Raw genomic sequence first — 19,661 nt, 5'->3', positions numbered from 1 at the left:
AAATTTAAGCTAGTCTGAGTTACATAAGCCCTGCCCTCAGGAAGGAATCTGCCTGAGTATCTGTTAATAGCTAGTTTCACCTGAAACTGACCTAATAGTTTCAAGATGGCCCAGTAATCAGTAATCAGGCCTATTGTTTTCTGGCTGCATCTACTTCATCACTGCTAAGTGCCTGATTAGCATGTGATAGGCGTGACCAAGGTGATAATACACTCTGATAGACTTTGGGCAGATTAAATCTCAGACCACCATTTCTGTTCAAAGAGGGTTCTCTTTCTTCACAAAAATGGCTTCCTTGACGCCCGTTCAAACCAACTCTTCTCTCTACTAAGAATCTTCACCTCGCTGTCTTCAAATGTGTGGTTTGTAGCTTTTAAATGCAAATGCACAGCGCTCTGTAATCCTGAGTTAGCGTGTCGTCTGTGCTGATAAAGTCTTCTGTGAAGTGGCTGTTTGGTTTCGCCTATGTACCGTTCTTTGCAGTTTTCCTCACTGCACTGAATGGAGTAGACAACATTGCTCTGTTTCTCTGTGGGTAACTTGTCCTTAGGGTGAACGAGTTTCTGTCTTAAAGTGTTGCCTGGTTTAAAGAAGAACTTGAGTTCACGCGTGAGGATGCAAAAGAGAACCGCTTGGCCTTTCTTGATTGTTCTACTCTCAGAGGAGAGGACGGAAAGCTCCAGATAGAAGTGTACAGGAAACCAACACATACGGATCAATACCTGCTCTTTGACTCACACCATCCACTACAGCACAAGCTGGGTGTAATCCGGACATTACAACACAGAGCCCAAGAAGTGCCCACAGGCTCAGAGGGTAAGAAGAAAGAGGAAAGGCATGTCCAGAATGCACTCTCAGCCTGTGGTTATCCTACTTGGGCTATCAACAGAGTTAAAAGAGCCAAAAAACAGGACAAAAGTGTAACTGAACCAAGAAGGAACGGTGTCTCCATTCCTTATGTGTCTGGACTGTCTGAAAAACTACAAAGGATCTTTAGACAGCACGATGTTCCTGTCTTCTTTAAACCAGGCAACACTTTAAGACAGAAACTCGTTCACCCTAAGGACAAGATGCCCACACAGAAACAGAGCAATGTAGTTTACTCCATTCAATGCAGTGAGGGAAAACTGCAAAGAACGGTACATAGGCGAAACCAAACAGCCACTTCACAGAAGACTTTATCAGCACAGAGGACACGCTAACTCAGGATTACAGAGCGCCGTGCGTTTGCATCTCAAAGCTACAAACCGCACATTTGAAGACAGCGAGGTGAAGATTCTTAGTAGAGAGAAGAGTTGGTTTGAACGGGGCGTCAAGGAAGCCATTTTTGTGAAGAAAGAGAACCCCTCTTTGAACAGAAATGGTGGTCTGAGATTTAATCTGCCCAAAGTCTATCAGAGTGTATTATCACCTTGGTCACGCCAATCACATGCTAATCAGGTACTTAGCAGTGATGAAGTAGATGCAGCCAGAGAACAATAGGCCTGATTACTGATTACTGGGCCATCTTGAAACTATTAGGTCAGTTTCAGGTGAAACTAGCTATTAACAGATACTCAGGCAGATTCCTTCCTGAGGGCGGGGCTTATGTAACTCAGACTAGCTTAAATTTCCAGTTCCCGTCCAATTTTTTCACAATTGAGAATGACTTCCGGATGGGAGCCGAAACGTCTTGATTCTGAAAACAGTGTCCAGATGACTACGACTGAAACCTTTTCTACGATGGGTATTATAATGTTCTTTTTCTGTTTTGTTTGGGGGTGGGAAGGGCAGCTGGCAGCATTTTTTACCTCTGGTTTTGTGGGTCTGGTATCACTTTTTGTCATTTATGGTTAAAAATTGTTTCAGTTTGGAACCCTGCATGCTTCTAATTTTTACATCATTCAGGTAATATAGGTGATGATAATGGAGGTCATCCTGTGAGGCTGATGACATGGAATGTCAGGGGATTAAACGGTCCTGTTAAAAGAGCTAAAGTTTTCTCCCATCTTAAATCTTTCAAACCAGATATATTATTTTTACAAGAAACACATTTAAGACCAGAAGATCACAATAGAATTCGTAAGATATGGGTTAGTCAAATTTTTCATTCCAAATTTAACAGTAGATCAAGAGGTGTGGCAATTTTAATTGATAAGAGGGTACAATTTATACCTTCTGACACAATCTGTGACCCTAATGGTCGTTATGTTATTGTCTCTGGATCTCTCTTTCAAGTCCCAGTGGTTTTAGTTAACATTTATGCTCCCAATTGGGATCTGACACTGACCCTGTCTGGAGGCCTGACCATCCACTCAGGGACCAATGGCGGTACAGTGGGGCCGGGACTGGCAATGAGACGTCAGGACGGGAGCCGGCGACGGGATACCAGGGCATGGAGCCGGCGACGGTGGGACATCAAGACAGGGCGGCGAGGAGGTTAGGCCTGGAGCCGGTAGCAAGGCGGCTGGACATGGAGCAGGGACTGGAGCAAGGGGCTGCTGCGACTCAGCAGGGACTGGAGCCGGCGTGGCAGCAGGACATGGCACTGGCGACTGGACCTCCGGACATGGTGCTGTCTTCGGAACCTCAGGCCTGGGAGTAAGGAGCTGCTGCGATCCAGCCGGGCAACGAGTCGGCTGCGATCCAGCAGGGGGTCCAGGGGCTGCTGAGGTCCGGCGGAGAGTCCAGGGTGCGGCTGCGATCCAGCGGCGGCGGGGTGCGGCTGCGATCCAGCGGCGGCGGGGGTGCGGCTGCGATCCAGCGGCGGGCGGTGCGGCTGCGATCCAGCGGCGGCGGGAGTGCGGCTGCGATCCAGCGGCGGCGGTGCGGCTGCGATCCAGCGGCGGGCGGGTGCGGCTGCGATCCAGCGGCGGCGGCGAGGACAGGGTGCGGCTGCGATCCAGCGGCGGAGGCGGGACAGCGGTGCGGCTGCGATCCAGCGGCGGAGGTGAGGACAGGTGCGGCTGCGATCCAGCGGCGGAGGCGAGGACAGAGTGCGGCTGCGATCCAGCGGCGGAGGCGAGGACAGGAGTGCGGCTGCGATCCAGCGGCGGAGGCGAGGACAGGAGTGCGGCTGCGATCCAGCGGCGGAGACAGGGAGTAATGGCTGCTGCCATCCAGCAGAGACAGGGAGGAATGGCTGGAGCCATCCAGCAGAGACCGGGAGCGGTGGAGAGTGACCGGAATCTGGAGGCGAGGCAGTGCCGGCTGTCGAGAGCTGGGTGGTGAGTCGGGAGACCTGCTGGGTTCGCTGAATGATTTGGGGGAAACCATGGCCTCGACATGTTCAGTTTGCAAATAGTCTCCTATCATTAATTCCCAAGCTTAATACACATCATTTGTTATTTGCTGGTGATTTTAATTGTGTTTTCGATCCTCAGCTTGACAGGTCCAGCACTAGTAGCAATGTTTCTGATATGGCAAAGGCTTTTTCTCTATTTATGCAACAGAACGGCTGTGTGGATCCTTGGAGATTCTTAAACCCAATGACAAGGCAATTCTCCTTTTATTCCCATGTCCATCACTCCTTTTCTAGACTAGACTATTTTTTTATTGACAACTTGTTTATATCAATGGTTAAGAAAGTTGACTACTCAGCTATAGTTGTTTCCGATCATGCACCTGTGGTGCTGGACCTGCATTTCCCTTTGAACATCAGAGAACGCCCACTCTGGTCATTTAATTCATTACTACTATCTAATGATAAATTCTGTAACTTTGTTTCAACTAATATAGACATATTTCTGGAATTCAATAAAACAGATACAGTGTCTTACTCCTTACTTTGGGAGACTTTGAAAGCTTACTTGAGGGGCCAACTATTATCTTATACATCGTATGCTAATAAAGAACGTAAGAAGGAACTGCAAGCACTCTCGCAATCCATTTTAGATTTAGACAGACGATATTCCACTACTCATGCAGAGCAATTAATAATGAGGACACGTGGTCTTTACTATGAGTATGGAGACAAATCAAGTCGGCTCTTGGCTCACCAGCTGAAACGTCAGGCTGCTTCCCGTCTTATTTCCCAGATAAAGGACTCTAATCAAACTTTAACTAGCAACCTAGAAGAAATAAACAAAACTTTTAAAACCTTTTACTCCTCATTATATACTTCCGAATTCCCTTCAGATTCAACAGATATGGAAAATGTCTTAGATAATTTAGATATTCCCACCCTGGAATCAGATAAGGTGGTAGATTTAGAGCATGACCTCGAGATCGAAGAAATTAGTAGGGCCATTGTGGCAATGAAGAGTGGGAAGTCTCCGGGTCTCGATGGGTATCCTATAGATTTTTATAAGAAATTTAGGGAGAAACTTGCGCCAATTCTTCTGCATGTTTTTAAGGAATCGTTGGAGTCAGGCTCTTTGCCTGCAACTTTTTCGCAAGCATCCATTTCACTCCTCCTTAAAAAAGATAAAGATCCTACCCAGTGTGAATCATATCGCCCCATATCTCTTTTGAATACAGACATTAAAATATTAGCTAAAGTGTTAGCATTTCGTTTAGAACGTGTCCTTCCCTCAATAATTTCAGACGATCAAACAGGATTTATTAAAGGTCGCCAATCCTTTTCTAATATTCGTAGACTTGCTAACATAATGTATCTTTCTGATCCTTCTCCGCACCCAGAGGTAGTTATTTCCTTGGATGCGGAGAAGGCGTTTGATCTAATTGAATGGCCATATTTGTTTGCAGTCTTAAAAAAGTTTGGTTTTGGTAATATTTTTATGTCTTGGGTTAAATTAATATATCCCCTTCAGCTTCCATTCGGACCAATTATTCCCGATCAGACTTTTTTCCATTAACACGTGGGACTCGTCAGGGATGCCCACTGTCCCCACTCCTTTTTGCCATTGTGATTGAGCCTCTTTCAATAGCTCTGAAAACATCAACAGCGTTCAGGGGAATTAAGCGAGGGGGTATTGAACATCGTGTGTCTTTATACGCCGATGATCTTCTGCTTTACATCAGTGACCCCATATCTAGTTGTCCTCTAATTATATCACTATTAGGTCGGTTTGGTAACTTTTCTGGATACAAATTAAATTTCCAAAAAAGTGAATGTTTCCCCATTAATAATTTGGCCTTACAAATTCAACAAGAATCATTACCCTTCCGTTTTTCTCTTGATGGGTTTAAATACCTTGGAATTCATATGACACGCTCCTTTTCTTCTTTGTTTGAAGCCAATTATAAAGCTCAGTTAAAAGAAGTAAAGGCAGAGTTGGAAAGATGGCATAGTCTTCCCCTTACTTTAGCTGGAAGAATACATTCAGTGAAAATGACAATTCTTCCCAAGTTCCTTTATTTGTTTCAGTCCCTACCAGTTTTTTTGCCCAAATCTTTTTTCCATTTAATCAACCAATCCATATCCTCTTTCATTTGGGAAAATAAGATCCCCAGGGTTAACAAACACGTTCTTCAAAGGACCCGTGATGTTGGTGGTTTAGGTCTCCCAAGTTTTACTAATTACTACTGGGCATCAAATATTCCGAAGATATTATTTTGGCTTCATTGCCCAGAAACAAATTGGTGTTTAATTGAAGCACATACATGTCACTCTTCTTCTCTTCCAGCTTTAGTGTATTCTTCCTTGCCTTTGAAAGCTTCTCGATTCACATCCAATCCTGTTGTACTTTCTACTCTGAAAATCTTTAATCAGTTTCGTTGTCACTATAAATTTACATCTGCATCGGTTTTGGGTCCTATTTACAAAAATCACTTATTCCCTCCCTCTACACTGGACTCATCATTTAGACAATGGGTAGTTTCCGGGTTGAAATGCATCAAAGATTTATATACTGAAGGTTTATTCAACAGTTTTGAGAACCTCTGCAGATTGTATGATCTCCCACAAAACCACTTTTTTAGATATCTTCAGATTCGCAATTTTGTTAAAAATAAATTCCCATCCATCCCTGACTTTCCTCCTACCTCACCTTTAGATAATCTTACTCTCAATTTTTATAATAAAAGATTGATTTCACTTTTATACTCCCAGCTCATGTCTTTGAAAGAGTACAATCTGGATAAAATTAAATCCAGATGGGAAGATGAACTGGGCATTGAGCTATCTGAAACTTTCTGGAGGGAGGCGCTTAAAAAGGTCCACTCATCATCATCTTCTGTTAGGTTAGGGCTCATACAATTCAAAGTGCTGCACAGGGTTCACCTGAGCAAGGCATGGTTAGCTGGAATATATCCTGGAGTAGATGCAGCCTGTGATAAGTGCTCTTTTTCCCCAGCCAGTCTGACGCATTCGTTTTGGTCTTGCTCCTCTCTAAATAATTACTGGGCATTGGTGTTTAAAACTATTAGTGATGCCCTTGGGGTGATATTGCAGCCTTGTCCTTCAATAGGTATTTTTGGAACCCCAGTGACACTTTGATAATTTCTTTAACTGCATCCCAGAGGGACATTATTGCTTACACCTCTTTATTGGCCCGCAGAAGAATTTTGTTATGTTGGAAATCCCCTACCCCTCCTTCTGTGACAGATTGGCTAGAAGATGTTATGTCCTTTTTAAAATTAGAGAAGATTAAATTTACATTAAGGGGATTGGTGGACATGTTTTACTCAAAATGGGAACCCATTTTGTCATACTTTAAAAATTTTAAAGAATTACCCAGTTGTTAATTTTTTACTCTCCATATATGTATCTTTCTCTTTCTCTTTACCTTGTTTTTTTTTGTGATGCTGTATTTGATGGTTTGTCCTCAGTGTAATTTGTCTCACAGAATGGCTAAAACAATTATTAATATTATTATCATTATTTTTTCTTTTATCTATTCACACTGCAATACTATTATTGTAATAATATTATCATCACTATGTAGTGGTATGCATGGGTCCATGCCTTGAAAAGATGTCAGACATTATGCTGTTTTGTTGTAGCTAAGCTGTCTAGGGAAGGGATAGGTTTGGGTGGGTGGGGAGGGGGTGTTGTTGTTATATTTGAAATAGAAGGAAGTAAAATGTATCTTTGATTGTATTAATGTATGTTGTTTTACTCCTTCAATAAAAAAAAAATTTAAAAAAAGAAAGTTTATTCATTCATATAAACAAGAACTTGAATGGTCATCAGTTAAACATGTTGATGAATCCTGACCTGAGAGTTTCCAGTGTACAGTGTGGACTCTCCAGTCCAGCAGACAGCAGCTTCACCCCTGAGTCCTGCAGGTCGTTGTTACTCAAGTCCAGCTCTCTCAGACTAGAGGACTGGGAGCTGAGCACTGACGCCAGAGCTTCACAGCTTCTCTCTGAGAGGTTACAGTCACTCAGTCTGAAGAGACAATGATGAAAGTTATTTATTTTTGTCACCTCTTTAAACGATAGCATTGCATTAATTATTATTTCAATAAATCCATCTATCTCTGTACTTACAGAGCTTTGTTGGAGGCTTTGACCACTGGCAGCAGCCTCAGAAGAGCCTCCTCTGAAGCAGAGTATTTCTTCAGGTCAAACACGTCCAGATCTTTTTCTGATGACAGTAAGATGAAGCCCAGAGCTGACCACTGAGCAGGAGACAGTTTATCTGTGGAGAGACTTCCTGAACTCAGGGACTGTTGGATCTGATCCACTAGAGAACGATCATTCAGTTCATTCAGACAGTGGAACAGATTGATGCTTTTCTCTGGAGAGAGATTGTTAGTGATCTTCATCTTGATGTAATGGACTGTTTTCTGATCGGTCTGTGAGCCACTTCCTGTCTGTGTCAGCAGGCCTCGTAGGAGAGTCTGATTGGTCTGCAGTGAAAGTCCTAAGAGGAAGCGGAGGAACAAGTCCAGGTGTCCATTTGGACTCTGTAAAGCCTTGTCCACAGCACTGTGGTGTAGATTTTCTTTGTCTTTAAATAATTTAGACCACCGGGAGGTTGATTGTTGTTCTGACAGCAGATTGACACCAGAGTTGATGAAGGTCAGATGGACATGAAGAGCAGCCAGAAACTCCTGAACGCTCAGATGGACGAAGCAGAACACCTTGTCCTGGTACAGCCCTCTCTCCTCTCTAAAGATCTGTGTGAACACTCCTGAGTACACTGAGGCTGCTCTGATATCGATGCCACACTCTGTCAGGTCTGATTCGTAGAAGATCAGGTTGCCTTTCTGCAGCTGATCAAAAGCCAGTTTTCCCAGGGACATAATCATCTTCCTGTTCTCTGGACTCCAGTGTGGATCCGTCTCAGCTCCTCCATCATACTTGACGTTCTTCAGTTTGGACTGAACCACCAGGAAGTGGATGTACATCTCAGTCAGGGTCTTAGGCAGCTCTCCTCTCTCTCTGGTCTTCAACACATCCTCCAGAACTGTAGCAGTGATCCAGCAGAAGACCGGGATGTGGCACATGATGTGGAGGCTTCGTGAGGTCTTGATGTGGGAGATGATTCTGTTGGCCTGATCCTCATCTCTGAATCTCTTCCTGAAGTAGTCCTCCTTCTGTGGGTCGGTGAACCCTCTGACCTCTGTCACCATGCCAACACACTCAGGAGGGATCTGATTGGCTGCTGCAGGTCGTGTGGTTATCCAGAGGCGAGCAGAGGGAAGCAGGTTCCCCCTGATGAGGTTTGTCAGCAGCACATCCACTGAGGTGGACTTTGTAACATCAGTCAGGACCTCATTGTTGTGGAAGTCCAGAGGAAGTCGACACTCATCCAGACCGTCAAAGATGAACACAACCTGGAACTCTTCAAACCTGCAGATTCCTGCTTCTTTCGTTTCAGTAAAGAAGTGCTGAACAAGTTCTTCCAAACTGAACTTTTTCTCTTTCAGCACATTCAGCTCTCTGAAGGTGAATGGAAATGTGAAGTGAATGTCCTGGTTGGCTTTGTCTTCAGCCCAGTCCAGAGTGAACTTCTGTGTTAAGACTGTTTTCCCAATGCCAGCCACTCCCTTTGTCATCACTGTTCTGATTGGTTCATCTCTTCCAGGTGGGGGTTTAAAGATGTCTTCTTGTCTGATTGTTGTTTCTGGTCTGTCTGGTTTCCTGGATGCTGTTTCAATCTGTCTGACCTCATGTTCATTATTGACCTCTGCAGTCCCTCCCTCTGTGATGTAGAGCTCTGTGTAGATCTGGTTCAGGAGGGTTGGGTTTCCTGCTTTAGCGATCCCCTCAAACACACACTGGAACTTCTCCTTCAGGTTAGATTTAAGTTTACGCTGACAAACAGCAGAATAACTTCCTGAATGAACACACAACAAATAAAATCACTAAGTCGAAGTAAATATTTGATCATTTCATTTCCTTAAAGAATGAGTATATGAATATATTTTCCTCCATCTCTTGAGACATTAGTAAATGTTTATCCAGCATGTTGAATCTTTAGAGAAATCCTCTTACTGATCTGCAGACGGTCAGCCAGCTCCTCCTGCTTCATTCTCCTCAGGAAGTGCAGTGTGATCTTCAGAAATGCCTCTCTGCTGCTCCTCCTCTGCTCTTCCTCCTCACCGTCCAACACCTCCTCATCCTCCCTCTGACTCTCTAAGCATTCTGGGTAATCTGGACTCAGAACCTTCTGGATTTCCTTCAGCTCGTTCTTCACGAAAGTGACAATGTTCTCCTCCAGCAGCTGGAACAGAATATTATATGAATGAAACAATCAAACTAAAATCATGGAACCAAACATCAGATCCATGTTGAACAGACTGACAATCCACTGGTCTGAAAGCATGGAGATTATTGTGAACAGAATAGATGTAAAAGTAGTTGTTGTACATGTACAGACCATAAACATGGAGTCCAGATGTGTTTGATGACCACTGGGAACCTCTGAGCTCTCCTGGTCGACTCTGTGGAGGAATCATGCAGAATTAGCTCACATTATGTCTGTCCACACAGAGACAAACACAAGCTAAAGGTCCATGAAGTGATGCTGGGATGTGAACAGTGAATCAGATGACTCCCTGTAGTGGTAAAGGTTCACTAGTCCTGCTGATCCCACTGAGAATCAACAGCTCAGTGTTTTGCTTCACCAGTCACTTTGGTTTAGTCTCAACAGCTCTCACCAACCCCTCACTGTACACTGCTGAAGGACTCTGGAGGCACCTTGAACCTCCAGCTGCTCCAGTGGAGCTGCTCAGTGTCTGCTTGTATCAGACTGGTTGTACTGGGCAGCTCCCAGTGTCAACGTGTTTGACTGTGTGAGGTTTTGTGCTGGTGCTCAGATAACTTCATCTGAGTCAGTAAAGGTTTGAAAACTGGAGATCCCACGACTGAGAGTCTGATAAAAACACATCATTTTGTTTTCATCATCACTTTGAAATCCTCACCTTTGATCAACAGAGTGGCGTCCATCTTTGAATTCTATAGGACAACGCATAGAGCGGTCACTCTTCATGGACACACAGCTGGGTTCAGGTTCAGGACAGTCTGGTCTCTGATGGATCCTGAAAGAAAGAAATTCATTAAAGTTCACATATTTAGAAACATTCTCACTTAACAAAAGACTTTGTGAAATGATGTAGAAATTGTAAATGTCTGAATACAGGGCTGGACAGTAAGAACAATGGACGTGTTACTGAACAGAAGTCACTGTGTCAAATGTCAACATAAAGTGAGAGCAGCTACAACAACCGACATCATCAAACCACATGTTCAACCCACCAATCAGCTCACAGTCCAGTCCAGAAGACCAGCATGTGGAACTGGTCAGACTGCAATGACTCAGGACAAACATCAGCAGTCAGCAAATCTGCTCTGACTGATTCAAACACGTGTTGCTGTTACATTTCTCATCATGAAGCTAAATGTGACAGTTTCCCCTGATACAGATCTGAGATCAGATCGCCCAGTCCTGTTTTAACACTGACAACTGCGTACTTCAGCTCAGACTGACCACTGGGAACCTCTGAGCTCTCCTGGTCGACTCTGTGGAGGAATCATGCAGAATTAGCTCACATTATGTCTGTCCACACAGAGACAAACACAAGGTAAAGGTCCATGAAGTGATGCTGGGATGTGAACAGTGAATCAGATGACTCCCTGTAGTGGTAAAGGTTCACTAGTCCTGCTGATCCCACTGAGAATCAACAGCTCAGTGTTTTGTTTTCATCATCACTTTGAAATCCACACCTTTGATCAACAGAGTGGCGTCCATCTTTGAATTCTATAGGACGACCCATAGAGTGGTCACTCTTCATGGACACACAGCTGGGTTCAGGTTCAGGACAGTCTGGTCTCTGATGGATCCTGATATAAAGAAATTCATTAAAGTTCACATATTTAGAAACATTCTCACTTAACAAAAGACTTTGTGAAATGATGTAGAAATTGTAAATGTCTGAATACAGGGCTGGACAGTAAGAACAATGGACGTGTTACTGAACAGAAGTCACTGTGTCAAATGTCAACATAAAGTGAGAGCAGCTACAACAACCGACATCATCAAACCACATGTTTAACCCACCAATCAGCTCACAGTCCAGTCCAGAAGACCAGCATGTGGAACTGGTCAGACTGGAATGACTCAGGACAAACATCAGCAGTCAGCAAATCTGCTCTGACTGATTCAAACACGTGTTGCTGTTACATTTCTCATCATGAAGCCAAAGGTGACAGTTTCTCCTGATACAGATCTGAGATCAGATCGCCCAGTCCTGTTTTAACACCGACAACTGCGTACTTCAGCTCAGATAAATGTGTGTGTTTGAAATGGAGAATCAAATGCTTTGTGACGTGGAGAAGAGTCATGGACGGTCAGAGATCCTCGCCTCACCTCTGAGCTTCGGTCCTCGTGTCATGTTCCCCACACAGAGTGGTTTTAGAGGGGGGGACTCCCTCCTGTCTGTCCTCACTCTGATCCATAGCAGAGCCCACACCTTCACACAAACACAGCAGCCTGCTGGGAGACATTTTACTCATCATCCCTCTCAGTCACATGACAAACACACAGCGCTCTGACTGGACGAAGCAGCTCCTTCACCTCAATACTATCTGACAGTTTCCATGCAGAGCAGGAATGCTGCTGGACTGAAATGTTCCTCTTTTTCCAAGTCTGCTACATCCAGTCAGAGCGGCAGCTAGTCCGATAATCCAGAATCAATCACGTTACCTTGGCAGCTGCTGCCGAACTCACATCAGCTCCCAGAGACGCTCTGCCTTCACCTGTAGAGGAAACACAGAGAGCAGAGCAGGAAGCATCGGTCCAATCACTGATCAGCACTGAAAACTCATCATCACTCATTCATCCTTTCAAATATCAGCTGCTGCTCCCTGATTGGCTGCTTCTCTGTGTTTCATATCAGAGTCAGGTGAATCCGTTGGCTCGTCGCTGCTCAGACTAAAGAAGCAGTTAGAAAACAGGACTGAACTCTTTTCTCATCACTTTTCATCCTGTGAACACTTCAAGCTGATCAATACATGGATCGATAGTGCTTTGTTGTTGGACAGAGAAGATGCTGCTAGTTCTCATTGGTCAGTGGTCAGGACGAGCGAGAGCAGCTTCTTATTATTGCTGGTTCACTCGGCACACAGCTGTCACTGAGCTGGTTTCATGTTTCACTCCGAAGACGAAGAGAAGTGATCAAACAGTGCCGAGACTCTTGTGGATCAAACTGTCCCACGAATGTTTGAATGTACAAATACATGAAAAGACACTTGGAGTGTGTCCCAGTGGAGGTTTTTAGGTTAAAATGAGCTCCAGTTGATTACATGTTAATAATCAATAAGAACCACCTCTAATATAATAACACAACACTGACGGAGGCCATTTTGTATACTGACAAGTTTTACTTCTATACTTACTTTCCAAATGTTATCGGACCGAATGGATCAGATCCTGGCGGTGAAACGAGTCATTTCTCTGCGGTTGTGACGCTCAAAACAACGATCCACCGTTTTACAGCCGCTTCCTTCACAATCTAAGTCTATGGGGAAAAGTCTTTTGGGCCGGTGCGCATCACGTGACGACCCTCACGGTTTGACGCACTTCCTGGGGGCTTGTTTACAGATTCACACCTGTGGAAGGTTTTGGCCCAGCGTGTAAGACAGCACCATCGCCATCAGACCAGATGATATAATACAAACCTTCATCTTCAGATCTGTGTGGTGACGTCTGTCTCTGCTGCTGTCTGTCCTTTAGCTTGTGTGTCTCTCCACCGGCTGGATTCCAGAAAGCGGGTTTAGTGAAAACTGTTTTTTGGCCGTCCAGACTTAATACAATCAATCTGGATTTGGGCTGGCAGTCTGAACAATGCCTTCAACTCTGGGTCAGTGAACTAACCTGCTGGGTTCAATAACCCCCGAGTGTGTCTGTCGCCTCTCAGAGCGACTCGTTGCTTCCTCAGTCGGGACGCGTCGCAGCGCTTCAGTTAGCCGAGGTTTCCTGTCCGAGTCTAAATCCTGATTGGACATCAGTTTGTTACTCAGGACTTTCTGAAGTTACTCTGAGCTCAGTCAGCTGTCCGTCTGTTGTTATAACACTGAGTCTGTTGTTCTAACACTGACTCTGAGCTCAGCTGTCCGTCTGTTGTTCTAACACTGACTCTGAGCTCCGTCAGCTGTCCGTCTGTTGATTTAACACTGACTCTGATCCAACAGTCAGTTGTCCGTCTGTTGTTCTAACACTGACTCTGAGCTCCGTCAGCTGTCCGTCTGTTGTTCTAACACTGACTCTGATCCAACAGTCAGCTGTCCGTCTGTTGTTCTAACACTGACTCTGAGCTAAACTGTCCGTCTGTTGTTATAACACTGAGTCTGTTGTTCTAACACTGACTCTGAGCTCAGCTGTCCGTCTGTTGTTATAACACTGACTCTGAGCTCCGTCAGCTGTCCGTCTGTTGTTCTAACACTGACTCTGATCCAACAGTCAGCTGTCCGTCTGTTGTTTTAACACTGACTCTGAGCAACAAACTGTCCGTCTGTTGTTATAACACTGAGTCTGTTGTTCTAACACTGACTCTGAGCTCAGTTGTCCGTCTGTAGTTCTAACACTGAGTCTGATCCAACAGTCAGTTGTCCGTCTGTTGTTTTAACACTGACTCTGATCCAACAGTCAGCAGTCCGTCTGTTGTTTTAACACTGACTCTGAGCTCCGTCAGTTGTCCGTCTGTTGTTCTAACACTGACTCTGATCCAACAGTCAGTTGTCCGTCTGTAGTTCTAACACTGAGTCTGATCCAACAGTCAGCAGTCCGTCTGTTGTTTTAACACTGACTCTGAGCTCCGTCAGTTGTCCGTCTGTTGTTCTAACACTGACTCTGATCCAACAGTCAGTTGTCCGTCTGTTGTTCTAACACTGTCTCTGACCTCAGCTGTCCGTCTGTTGTTCTAACACTGACTCTGAGCTCCGTCAGTTGTCCGTCTGTTGTTCTAACACTGACTCTGAGCTCCGTCAGTTGTCCGTCTGTTGTTCTAACACTGACTCTGACCTCAGCTGTCCGTCTGTTGTTCTAACACCGACTCTGACCTCAGCTGTCCGTCTGTTGTTCTAACACCGACTCTGATCCAACAGTCAGTTGTCCGTCTGTTGTTTTAACACTGACTCTGAGCTCCGTCAGTTGTCCGTCTGTTGTTCTAACACTGACTCTGAGCTCCGTCAGTTGTCCGTCTGTTGATTTAACACTGACTCTGATCCAACAGTCAGTTGTCCGTCTGTTGTTTTAACACTGACTCTGAGCTCCATCAGTTGTCCGTCTGTTGTTCTAACACTGACTCTGATCCAACAGTCAGCAGTCCGTCTGTTGTTTTAACACTGACTCTGAGCTCCGTCAGTTGTCCGTCTGTTGTTCTAACACTGACTCTGATCCAACAGTCAGTTGTCCGTCTGTTGTTCTAACACTGACTCTGAGCTCAACTGTCCGTCTGTTGTTCTAACACTGACTCTGAGCTCCGTCAGCTGTCCGTCTGTTGTTCTAACACTGACTCTGAGCTCCGTCAGTTGTCCGTCTGTTGTTCTAACACTGACTCTGACCTCAGCTGTCCGTCTGTTGTTCTAACACCGACTCTGACCTCAGCTGTCCGTCTGTTGTTCTAACACCGACTCTGATCCAACAGTCAGTTGTCCGTCTGTTGTTTTAACACTGACTCTGAGCTCCGTCAGTTGTCCGTCTGTTGTTTTAACACTGACTCTGACCTCAGCTGTCCGTCTGTTGTTCTAACACTGACTCTGAGCTCCGTCAGTTGTCCGTCTGTTGTTCTAACACCGACTCTGACCTCAGTTGTCCGTCTGTTGTTCTAACACCGACTCTGATCCAACAGTCAGTTGTCCGTCTGTTGTTTTAACACTGACTCTGAGCTCCGTCAGTTGTCCGTCTGTTGATTTAACACTGACTCTGATCCAACAGTCAGTTGTCCGTCTGTTGTTCTAACACTGACTCTGAGCTCCGTCAGTTGTCCGTCTGTTGTTTTAACACTGAGTCTGTTGTTCTAACACTGACTCTGAGCTCAGCTGTCCGTCTGTTGTTCTAACACTGACTCTGAGCTCAGTCAGCTGTCCGTCTGTTGTTCTAACACTGACTCTGAGCTAAACTGTCCGTCTGTTGTTATAACACTGAGTCTGTTGTTCTAACACTGACTCTGAGCTCAGCTGTCCGTCTGTTGTTATAACACTGACTCTGAGCTCCGTCAGCTGTCCGTCTGTTGATTTAACACTGACTCTGATCCAACAGTCAGTTGTCCGTCTGTTGTTCTAACACTGACTCTGAGCTCCGTCAGCTGTCCGTCTGTTGTTCTAACACTGACTCTGATCCAACAGTCAGCTGTCCGTCTGTTGTTCTAACACTGACTCTGAGCTAAACTGTCCGTCTGTTGTTATAACACTGAGTCTGTTGTTCTAACACTGACTCTGAGCTCAGCTGTCCGTCTGTTGTTATAACACTGACTCTGAGCTCCGTCAGCTGTCCGTCTGTTGTTCTAACACTGACTCTGATCCAACAGTCAGCTGTCCGTCTGTTGTTCTAACACTGACTCTGAGCTAATCTGTCCGTCTGTTGTTATAACACTGAGTCTGTTGTTCTAACACTGACTCTGAGCTCAGTTGTCCGTCTGTAGTTCTAACACTGAGTCTGATCCAACAGTCAGCAGTCCGTCTGTTGTTTTAACACTGACTCTGAGCTCCGTCAGTTGTCCGTCTGTTGTTCTAACACTGACTCTGATCCAACAGTCAGTTGTCCGTCTGTTGTTTTAACACTGACTCTGAGCTCCGTCAGTTGTCCGTCTGTTGTTCTAACACTGACTCTGATCCAACAGTCAGTTGTCCGTCTGTAGTTCTAACACTGAGTCTGATCCAACAGTCAGCAGTCCGTCTGTTGTTTTAACACTGACTCTGAGCTCCGTCAGTTGTCCGTCTGTTGTTCTAACACTGACTCTGATCCAACAGTCAGTTGTCCGTCTGTTGTTCTAACACTGTCTCTGACCTCAGCTGTCCGTCTGTTGTTCTAACACTGACTCTGAGCTCCGTCAGCTGTCCGTCTGTTGTTCTAACACTGACTCTGAGCTCCGTCAGTTGTCCGTCTGTTGTTCTAACACTGACTCTGACCTCAGCTGTCCGTCTGTTGTTCTAACACCGACTCTGACCTCAGCTGTCCGTCTGTTGTTCTAACACCGACTCTGATCCAACAGTCAGTTGTCCGTCTGTTGTTTTAACACTGACTCTGAGCTCCGTCAGTTGTCCGTCTGTTGTTTTAACACTGACTCTGACCTCAGCTGTCCGTCTGTTGTTCTAACACTGACTCTGAGCTCCGTCAGTTGTCCGTCTGTTGTTCTAACACCGACTCTGACCTCAGTTGTCCGTCTGTTGTTCTAACACCGACTCTGATCCAACAGTCAGTTGTCCGTCTGTTGTTTTAACACTGACTCTGAGCTCCGTCAGTTGTCCGTCTGTTGATTTAACACTGACTCTGATCCAACAGTCAGTTGTCCGTCTGTTGTTCTAACACTGACTCTGAGCTCCGTCAGTTGTCCGTCTGTTGTTCTAACACTGACTCTGATCCAACAGTCAGTTGTCCGTCTGTTGTTTTAACACTGACTCTGAGCTCCGTCAGTTGTCCGTCTGTTGATTTAACACTGACTCTGATCCAACAGTCAGCTGTCCGTCTGTTGTTCTAACACTGACTCTGAGCTCCGTCAGTTGTCCGTCTGTTGTTCAGCTCCACCAACATTAGCGTGTCCTCTCACTTCACAGACCCGCAGGATCAGTGCGTGATTCTCGGTCAGCCGCGCTGTGATTGGTCGCGCTGACGGAGCGGAGCAGATGAAGTGCTGGTGTCTGTGAGTGCGCAGCATCGTGCTGCGGCTGCAGGACGGAGTTAGACAGGGAGTTTTCAAACAGGCTGAACGTGTTTAACAGCATTTCAGCGACCGTGTTAAAGCCAACCTGCAGGTGTCTGAAGGTGGAGCTGAAGACGGGAGGAGGAAGTGGCGGAGGAATCCTTCCCGTCCAGCCTGTTGTTCAACACTGAGGACGTTTAGTTCAGAAACGTCAGGTGCCGAACGGACACCTGAGTAAATCACCAGAACGTTTTTTAATGAAGCCCTTAATAATTCACTTTGATTACACCCCGAAGGACACACAGCTAAGTGTGTTTAAGATGAGCCTTTCACTATGTAATCATTTATTACAATATCAAATATTCAGAAGTCAAGCACTGCACATAAACACGGACTCACTACTTTCGCTTTGAACGCTGGCAGGAAGATGGAGGAAGGTCTTCGTGTTCGTCTGCTGGCTGTCAGTGGAGCTGTGAAGTCCCGGTTTCTGCTGTCAGACTGGAACTAACCAACCTGAGCAAAGCCTCCTTCAGGAGTCACAGAGGGGACAGCGTCGCTCACAGAGCTGCAGCACAAAGTGAAAGTAACCTGCACGCAGGGGGCGTGGCTTTGCGGAGATAACAGCTGGTGCAGGATGCTTTCTCCAATCACATGCTGCACCTGGGGAAGAAGGCAGGACAATAAAAGAGTGGGCTACTTTTAATTCTGTCAGACTAGACTGAATAACACGCGCATACAATGTGAGTTTATTTGATGCATACAGAATATATATTCATATATATATATTCACGTGATGTGAAAATCCTCATATTCTGAATCGATTATTGCCCGTGACGTCGTAACCGTCCACGGTAGACTGACCGCGAGCCGTGAGGCGATGGTTTGTGCTCCTGTAGAAGCCACGAGTCCGCATGAATTCAACCTTTTTTTATGAAAAACATGTTTCATTAGCGATCTCATGGAGAAGTACTACACTACCCACAATCCTAAAGTGTAACAGTCTTGTACCTTTGCCTGTTTTTTCTCCGAATCAAATGTTTCATGGTCACGATTCATCAGTAGTTGGTTGGCTCGGTTCCAGGCTTAAAGCTCTTCATATGAGGATTTTCTGAAACATCAACAAAGTGAATAAATGGGAAATTCACTGTTGCTCCATTAACATGAACAGTGTTGTATGGAGAGAGCTGCAGTGACTCACTCCGACCACTGGGGGGAGCTGATCACTCATCTCTCTACACCTTCAGTCGTGGTCGTCTGGACGCTGTTTTCAGAATCAAGACGTTTCGGCTCCCATCCGGAAGTCATTCTCAATTGTGAAAATGGTCTGAGAACTCAGAAATTTAAGCTACTCTGTGTTGCTTAAGCCCCGCCCTCAGGGAGGAGTCTACCTGAGTGTCTGCTGTTTACTCTGCCTAGTTTCACCTGAAACTGACCTGATAGTTTCCATGATGGCCCAGTAATCAGTAATCAGGCCTGTTGTTCTCTGGCTGCACCTCCCTCATCACTGTTAAGAACCTGATTAGCATGTGATCGGCTTGACCACGGTGTTAACACACTGTGGTAGACTTTGGGCAGATTGAATGTCAGACCACCATTTCTGTTCAAAGAGGGGTTTTCTTTTTTCACAAAAATGGCTTCTTTGACTCGTCTTTCAAACCAACTCTTCTCTCTACTTAGAATCTTCACCTCGCTGTCTTCAAATGTGCGGTTTGTAGCTTTTAGATGCAAACGCACGGCGCTCTGTAATCCTGAGTTAGCGTGTCGTCTGTGCTGATAAAGTCTTCTGTGAAGTGGCTGTTTGGTTTCGCCTATGTACCGTTCTTTGCAGTTTTCCTCGCTGCACTGAATGGAGTAAACTACATTGCTCTGTTTCTGTGTGGGCATCTTGTCCTTAGGGTGAAGAGTTTCTGTCTTAAAGTGTTGCCTGGTTTAAAGAAGACAGGAACATCGTGCTGTCTAAAGATCCTTTGTAGTTTTCAGACAGTCCAGACACATAAGGGATGGAGACTCTGTTCCTTCTTGGTTCTGGTTCTCTTTTGTCCTGTTTTTTGGCTCTTTTAACTTTGTTGAGAGCCCGAGTAGGATAACCACAGGCTGAGAGAGCGCTCTGGACCTGCCTCTCCTCTTTCTTCTGTAACACTCCTGGACGAATGAGGGACCACAGCGTCTTCTCTACACCTTCATCCTCTCCTCCTCCTCCTCCTGTTAAGTGTTTGCTGCCCTCTTGTGGTCACAGTGAGCAGCTGCAACACTGCAAAACAACACTGATAGGAATATTGATCTGATTAATACTGATGTATTATGTACAGAGGAAGTGCGGCACTCGGCGGTGACGGAGGCCACAACACAAACTAATAAAAAGAAAGAAGTTTGTTAAAGTTTGTACAGAAGGCTTCCGTACGACACCTTCGGGGTCCAGACAGAACGTCTTCATGTCGGGTCCACTGAGTGAAGACACACACAGGAAAC

At 45.4% G+C, this 19,661-nt stretch overlaps 1 protein-coding gene across 4 annotated transcripts in view; it reads right to left on the bottom strand.

Moving 5' to 3' along the window:
* The window catches only part of LOC122884120 (protein NLRC3-like), a 34,030-nt gene extending 22,128 nt beyond the window's left edge, over positions 1-11,902 (bottom strand). For 2 of the 4 annotated variants that reach the window (XM_044213537.1, XM_044213538.1), the window contains exons 1-7: positions 11,702-11,902; positions 11,059-11,175; positions 10,257-10,373; positions 9,713-9,776; positions 9,328-9,556; positions 7,375-9,169; positions 7,100-7,273 (exon numbers count right to left, since the gene is read on the bottom strand). In XM_044213537.1, the coding sequence (XP_044069472.1) occupies positions 7,100-7,273; positions 7,375-9,169; positions 9,328-9,556; positions 9,713-9,776; positions 10,257-10,373; positions 11,059-11,175; positions 11,702-11,850 (2,645 nt within the window). In that variant the 5' untranslated portion in view covers positions 11,851-11,902. The remainder of the gene's footprint in view (positions 1-7,099; positions 7,274-7,374; positions 9,170-9,327; positions 9,557-9,712; positions 9,777-10,256; positions 10,374-11,058; positions 11,176-11,701) is intronic. The other 2 variants (XM_044213535.1, XM_044213539.1) reach the window with 2 other exon arrangements.
* Between the last annotated feature and the right edge of the window lie 7,759 nt (positions 11,903-19,661).

The sequence above is a fragment of the Siniperca chuatsi genome, linkage group LG11, assembly GCF_020085105.1.
Source record: "Siniperca chuatsi isolate FFG_IHB_CAS linkage group LG11, ASM2008510v1, whole genome shotgun sequence".
Taxonomy (NCBI): domain Eukaryota; kingdom Metazoa; phylum Chordata; class Actinopteri; order Centrarchiformes; family Sinipercidae; genus Siniperca; species Siniperca chuatsi.
This window is presented reverse-complemented; position numbering and strand designations above follow the sequence as displayed.